The sequence below is a fragment of the Electrophorus electricus genome, chromosome 21 (genome assembly GCF_041902795.1).
Source record: "Electrophorus electricus isolate QZ-2024a chromosome 21, ASM4190279v1, whole genome shotgun sequence".
Lineage (NCBI taxonomy): Eukaryota > Metazoa > Chordata > Actinopteri > Gymnotiformes > Gymnotidae > Electrophorus > Electrophorus electricus.
Window position 1 is genome coordinate 1,757,501 of NC_137517.1, and position 6,955 is coordinate 1,764,455.

The window sequence follows — 6,955 nt, forward strand, 5'->3', positions numbered from 1 at the left end:
ACCTTTAATCTGACCATAACCCTGACCTTTAACCCTGACCATTACAGTTACTTCCCCTATTTTATGTATTCAATGATTTAAATGACTGAAACACACTGGCTTTACTACAGAATATTTGGAGCTCAAAAATGCACAAACACACGCATTCACTCAAGCAGTGTATCTGTGTGTGTGTGTTAGAGTGTGGGCGCAGGCCTGCGGCACGGATGGTGAAAAGAATTCTGGGAGGACGTACGAGTCGCCCGGGCCGATGGCCGTGGCAGTGCTCCCTGCAGAGTGAACCCAGTGGACACATATGTGGCTGTGTCCTCATACACAGGAGATGGGCCCTCACTGTAGCACACTGCTTTGAGGGGTGAGGAGACACACACACACACACACACACACACACACACACACACACACAGACACACATGGCTGTGTCCTAATAAACAGGAGATGGGCCCTCACTGTAGGGCACTGATTTGAGATTTTATATATATATATATATATATATATATATATATATATATATATATATATATATATATATATATATATATATATATATATATATAAAATATCTCGAATAATTTAAGAATACAGTGAATACTTGAAAAATGAAAAGGAACGAATATAATAAATTATATAAAAATGGTTTAGAATTAAAAGAAGAGTAAAATAGATTAAATAATGTAAAAAATTTAAAAGAGTACAGCAAAAGGCCTCAGAACTCTTTAGTCTGATGGTGGGCAACAGCAGCATAGTTTTATCATCTGATCTGAGGACCCTTGAGTGTGCCTCATGATCACGCTGCTGAGATACAGAAGAGCAAAACCTTGTCAACACTTAAAAGTAAGCGGAAGTATTTTAAGATCAGTTCTATATGACACAGGTAACAAGTGCAACTCTTTAAGGATGGGTGCAATATGATCTCTCATCCAGACGTGAAGATTCAAATGCATGGAGTAGTTTTTCCATTATCAGTTGCTGTGAGGATACTCCTGACTCCTGACCTGACTCCAGAACAGCGTTCACCAATCAGAAATTAGATTATTTTGGTGTTTGTCAATCAGGCTCGAAAAGTAGACTGCCATTGCATTTCTGGCCTGCGCTGTTTGGTTTGAAGAGTTTTAAACATTATTAGGTGGACAGTAAGTCCTAGTTCATCACCATTTTCGTTCTGCATTCTGTGGTCTGTAGTAACTTAACTAGTGAGATTTTTCCATAGGGGTTTAGTAATACAGTGCCTGTGCTTGGTTGTTGGAGGTGCTATAGTATATAAACATTCATTTAGTAAAGCTGTAATGTAAAGCTGTCTACTAGTCTGGTGTGCTGAGGTCGGTTTTGCTGTGAAGAAGGCCCCTGTAGAACACTGTTTCCCTCAGCACTGCATACCTGGCTGAGTAGTTAGCACCAGGAGGAGACAGGGTTCCTCCTTCAGATTGGGGCTCCTGGTTGTGCCTATTCTTCTTGCCCTGAACAAGAGTCCAGTCGCTCCTGCCAGGTGTTGAAGCCAGAATTAGCTGCAGCTTAGCTCCATGATCCATGACTCTGTTAGATCAGCCCTCATTGATCAGACTGATCCATGACTCTGTTAGATCAGCCCTCATTGATCAGACTGATCCATGACTCTGTTAGATCAGCCCTCACTGATCAGACTGATCCATGACTGTTAAATCAGCCCTCATTGATCAGACTGATCCATGGCTCTGTTAGATCAGCCCTCATTGATCAGACTGATCCATGACTCTGTTAGATCAGCCCTCATTGATCAGACTGATCCATGACTCTGTTAGATCAGCCCTCACTGATCAGACTGATCCATGGCTCTGTTAGATCAGCCCTCACCCAAGCAGTAAACGCTACAGTATTTGGTACCAGTATCGAGTCCAAGTCCCTGTTCATCCTCCCTTATCTAGTGGAGCGTGGAGATCCTGGCTTGGAGTTCTACCTTTTTTCTACTAGTCGATCTCAGTCCTGGAAGGTGATGAAGTTGGTAGCTTGTTTAAACGAAACACACAAAGTAAAATTAAAACAGTAGGATAATCAAAAGCCTTGATGTTACTTGACTTGATAAAAGGAAGATGGGCAAAATGAAGAACAAATAAAGCTAGAAACAAAATAATTAAAACAGACAATAATTAAAACAGAAAACAATTAAAGCTGATTAAAACTAGTGCAGTAGGCAGAGTGCTTAAAAAATTGAGCAAAGCGTCATTCAAAACCGATGAAGGAAATACCACACGCGCGCACACACTCGCACAAAGACGCGCGTGTGTGTGTTTACGTTACTGTACATGTGTCTGCACTCAGGCGTGAGAGTGCGGGTGTGTGGAAGGTGGTGTTGGGGATCAATAACCTGGACCACCCGTCAGACCACATGCAGACGCGGCGGGTGAAGCGTGTGATCGTGCACTCGCGCTACAACCGTGCTGTCGTCGACTATGACATCAGCATCATGGAGCTGGACAGTGAGGTGGAGGTGACCAGCTATGTGCGGCCGGTGTGTCTGCCTGAGCCTGGACACCTGCCCCCTACCGACACCTACTGCTACATCACAGGCTGGGGGCATATGGGCAACAGGAGTGAGTCTCTCTCTCTCTCTCTCTCTCACACACACACACACACACACACACACACACATGTTCGTGCATACACACACACGTGAGAGGACAAAATGATCTAATGCACTTGAATACTGGTGATCTAAAGTTGTTTAATGCTGTGAATCCATTTTATTTTTGGGTGACAATACCTTCTACTGCCAGCAGAGGGAGTAAAGAGCCATAAGGGGAGCAGCCAAATGTCTTTGGCTTCATTCTCTCTCCATGTGTCTCTCCCTCCCTGTGTGTGTCTCTCAGTGCCGTTTAAGCTGCAGGAGGGAGAGGTGAGGATTATCTCTCTCTCGCAATGTCAGTCTTACTTTGACATGAAGACCATCACCTCCCGCATGCTGTGTGCTGGATACGAAGCTGGAACCATCGACTCCTGCATGGTGAGAGAGAGTGCGCATGCGTGTGTGCGCACGCGTGAATCACTAAATGTTTTTTCTTCCTCCTTGTATATGTGTATATTACATATTTTATTGTCACATTTTGTATTTAATGCAAGTATATATTTTTAGTTTTATATATTTGAGTGTGTGTGTTTGAAATGCTCTGTACATGCACAGTATTTTGGAATTGTGTGTATTTAAGGGTATTTTAAAACCATGTTTGTGTAGCCTCACCCGTGTGTGTGTTGCAGGGTGACAGCGGTGGACCCCTGGTGTGTGCAGAGCCCTCTGGTCGCTGGTCTCTGTACGGGCTGACATCCTGGGGCTCCGTCTGCTTCTCTAAGGTTCTGGGCCCTGGGGTGTACGCCAATGTCACACACTTCACCGAGTGGATACAGAGACAGATCTACCTGCACACCTTTCACCTGGTCTAGGACACACACAGACACACACACACGCGTGCTATGGAAATGAGGAGTGATGTATGTCTTGTGTACAGGAGAAGAGTGAGGGAGCATGTAAGAGGAAAAGGATAAACGTGTTATTTAATCATTCCAAAAGATGATGTGTGTATCTGTGTGTCTGGGATAGTGGGATTATATTATGATGCTTTTGGCGTTAGAAGTGTGTAGTACGTTTGTGTGTGGGGGGTGAGGGGTGTGCTCACTCTTAGCTGCTACCTTTGTTAATTTTTACCAAACTGAATTTGAGGATCTGACCAAACTCAGACAACAGCAGCTTAAGTTCAGCAGCCTTGTCTGTCTGCCTCTGGGCATGTCTGTCTGCCTCTGACTGTCTCTCTCTGACTCATATAAACTAAACACTTACCTGGTGTATATACTTAATAGATGTAAAGAGACAGGTTTGTTTTTTGGGAGAGTGTGTGTGTGTCTGTGGTATTTAGTGATGTTTAGACCACTTGTTGTTAGGTATAGTAAGAGTTCTCCTTACAGGTGTTAAAGGCTCTTCCTTCAGTGCTGTGCTGTCTCTGCTGCTATTGGACGGATGTGGCTAAGGGGCAGGGTCTAACCTATCGCCCCACCTGGCCTGCACCAATCAGGTTCCACTCTCCATAACACTGCAGTTTGTGTGAGCCATTTGGGTGTCACATGCGGAACTCCAAGCAGGTTGAAGTCAGTTTAAACCTCCTGCTTGTGTCTAAGTGTGCAAAACATGTTTGTGTGTCAATGTTCTCTTAAACTCAAAAGTGTTTGTGCATCAGTAATGTTCTCTTAAACATGTTTGTGTCTCAGTTTGATCTCTTAAATTCAAAAGAGGAAAGCCGTGTATGTCTGTGTGTGTGTGTGTTTGTGCTGTTTGTGTGTTTGAATGATTTGACATGCATGTAAAGTTCTTGTATTACTGTATTACATACTTATGAGGCTGAGGTCCTGAAAACTCCAGAAGTAGAAATTCCTAAGTATATTTTCTTGGGAATACAATTTTTTTGGGAAAAAAAAGGCTGTTTTAACTTTTAAGACTGTGACAGGTGACATATTTATTTGAGATGTTTGGTTATGGTGAGGTTTGTGAAGTGGTGATCAGGTCATGTTACAGGGCTGGGTGGAAAGTTGGAGGAAAGTAGTCACAGAAATATTTAAGGTCTTACATGTAACTTGCAGTAATATGTGTGTGTGTGCGTGCGCGCATGTGTCTGTCTGTGAATGTGTGTGTGTGTGTGTGTGTGTGTGTGTGTGTTTCTGTATATGCACCCGCATGCATGAGTATTGTGTACACTTAAAGATTAGTGCTTCAGGAACCCAGTGCAACATTCCCTCCACAATGTTGTTTTGTAAAATTAAAGAGTATTTTTCTACAGCTTTTCTATGTGTGCAAAAGAACTTGTTTAAGGTCTGATATACAAGTCACTGTATTTTTATGATTTATTATTTCACATATATTGTGCTGTTTAGAGTTATTGACAGGTGATGTTAAATCCAGAATAAACACAGTGGATTATCTATTATTACAATAAACCTTGTCATCACAAAGCGTTTAGTTGTGTGTTTAAACTCTGTATTCCAATGCCTTGAATAGTCTTTCCAAACCCTGTTTACAGCATTTTATATTTTATATAATGCATATAAATATGTATATACATTTTATATATTATATAAAAACACCAAAAGGCGTTTATCCTTTTTCAGAGTTAAAGTGGGAGGAGGTGCTTAGTAATATTGAAAAGCATGTAGATTTATTAAGAATTTCCCTAAAAATCTAAAGCTGAGAACCACCACTCTGGAACATAGTAGCTTGAGAACTGCTCTGAACACTCAGTTATGACAACTAGGGCTTTTATGAAGGAAAAAACATGTAGTATGTGATGAGTCCACAAGGGGGCAGAATTGCTCCTCACACTAAGTGCGCCAAATGTAACAGAAGGATGTTCGTATGTACACTTGGCTAACAGCTGATGGTATTTACACTTAAATAATGTTGCGATGTAAATACCATTTGAGAGAGAGGAGTAGAGGCCCTCCTCACTGCGGAGAGCAGCCGAGAGAAGAGGATGTTTGGGAAGGTTTAGTAGAACTGTCATGCTAATTTCATTCTGACTGATACTGGCTCTTTTCAGCAATAGTTCACCGTATGTTAAACTATAATGATGAATACTTATTCACTTCTCTTAGTCCTTAATATATTACTACACTAACATACAAATAAAACATCTTCCATTGTTTAATCTGCTAATATTTATGATATAGTTACAACAATAATTCATAAATTTGCAGGCAAAACATCTGAAAAATCAAGAAAGAAGTTTAATCATAAACATACATGATATTTTGGTAACAATTTATTTTGAGTGGTCCTTTATAGATAATTAAACTCTCGGCAGAGTGTCCAACATTGTCATGAATTAATCAAAGAGGGTTTGGATACAATCTTAGACGAGCTTACTTACAAGTGGTCAAGGGTCAGACACCAACACTCAGGCGTCAGACCAACCCAGCTAACATTAATCCTGACCCTCACCCTGGCCCTAATCCTGACATTAACACTAACCAAAACCCAGTTACAGAATATTGTCAGTAGCATGTCTATAACAGCACGGTGAGTCTGCTGTGATGGTATGTATTATACCTGTCACATGTTCAGTGACTTCTCAGGTTAAAGGATAAGCACCAGCTAATATGAGTGTCAAACGCATAAATACAGAGAAAACTTACTTTCTATCTTCAGATTATCAATAGTTAGGAAACTTTTTTTTTTTTTTGCAAAACCAGGGAATACGCCTTAAAAAATGTTGTTTTTTTCCTCACCCCGTCTTCGGAATCTGTCATAAACATCATCTGTGTGAGGTAGATGGTGGACAACTCCAGAAGCTGAACTGTAGGTGATGCAAAATGACAAAAAGGTGTTTTTGGCGCCAATAATTCACTGTATAGTGGCACCGCCATGCACAAACAGCCCCCAAATCCTAAAATATCAACAACAAAAACTTCATATTCTGGGGTGTGGAGGTTGTAGCGGCTCCCACATTGCGACCGTTGCTTTTCTGCCAATGTGAGCATGTAAAGAGAGTAAAGAGGCGCCGAGAGCCTCTGTGTGCGGAGTAAACAGGGTGAGTGCGGTTACTTCACACTTTCAGTTGCCATTAGCTAACCTCGGCTAGCCTGCCTAGCTAGCTGTGGTAGTAGCTGACTAACTGACGTGCTAAGCCTGGCGCCTCAAACTACTCCACGGAGCGGCAGGTGGGTTAGCTACGCAGATTTATAGTTGAAATGTCTTGTGGAGGTGATTTCTACGTGGGTTACAACAGGCCGTTAGCGTTGAGCTAACCGCTAGCTAGCTACTGCCATTAGTAGCTCAGTACAAAGATCCGGTTCGTTATTTAGCTAGCTACGTTTCATACAGGCATCCAGCATCTTTCCACACGCTTGAGCTGATAGCACTGTCAGCTTACTTCTGTTTTCTTCAGTGTACGAAGTCAGCCACGCAGAAGAGAAGTTAATGATAATGCGTACATTTTAAGGC

The 6,955-nt window shown here is 41.9% G+C and overlaps 1 protein-coding gene across 8 annotated transcripts in view; it reads left to right on the forward strand.

Annotated features, from left to right (window-relative positions):
- The window catches only part of corin (corin, serine peptidase), a 38,780-nt gene extending 33,809 nt beyond the window's left edge, over nucleotides 1-4,971 (forward strand). For 6 of the 8 annotated variants that reach the window (XM_035521283.2, XM_081704457.1, XM_081704456.1 and 3 more), the window contains 4 exons: nucleotides 181-355; nucleotides 2,296-2,567; nucleotides 2,844-2,977; nucleotides 3,229-4,971. In XM_035521283.2, the coding sequence (XP_035377176.2) occupies nucleotides 181-355; nucleotides 2,296-2,567; nucleotides 2,844-2,977; nucleotides 3,229-3,411 (764 nt within the window). In that variant the 3' untranslated portion in view covers nucleotides 3,412-4,971. Of the gene's footprint in view, nucleotides 1-180; nucleotides 356-2,295; nucleotides 2,568-2,843; nucleotides 2,978-3,228 lie in introns of those variants that run through there. The other 2 variants (XR_014119088.1, XM_081704454.1) reach the window with 1 other exon arrangement.
- Nucleotides 4,972-6,955: the final 1,984 nt, after the last annotated feature.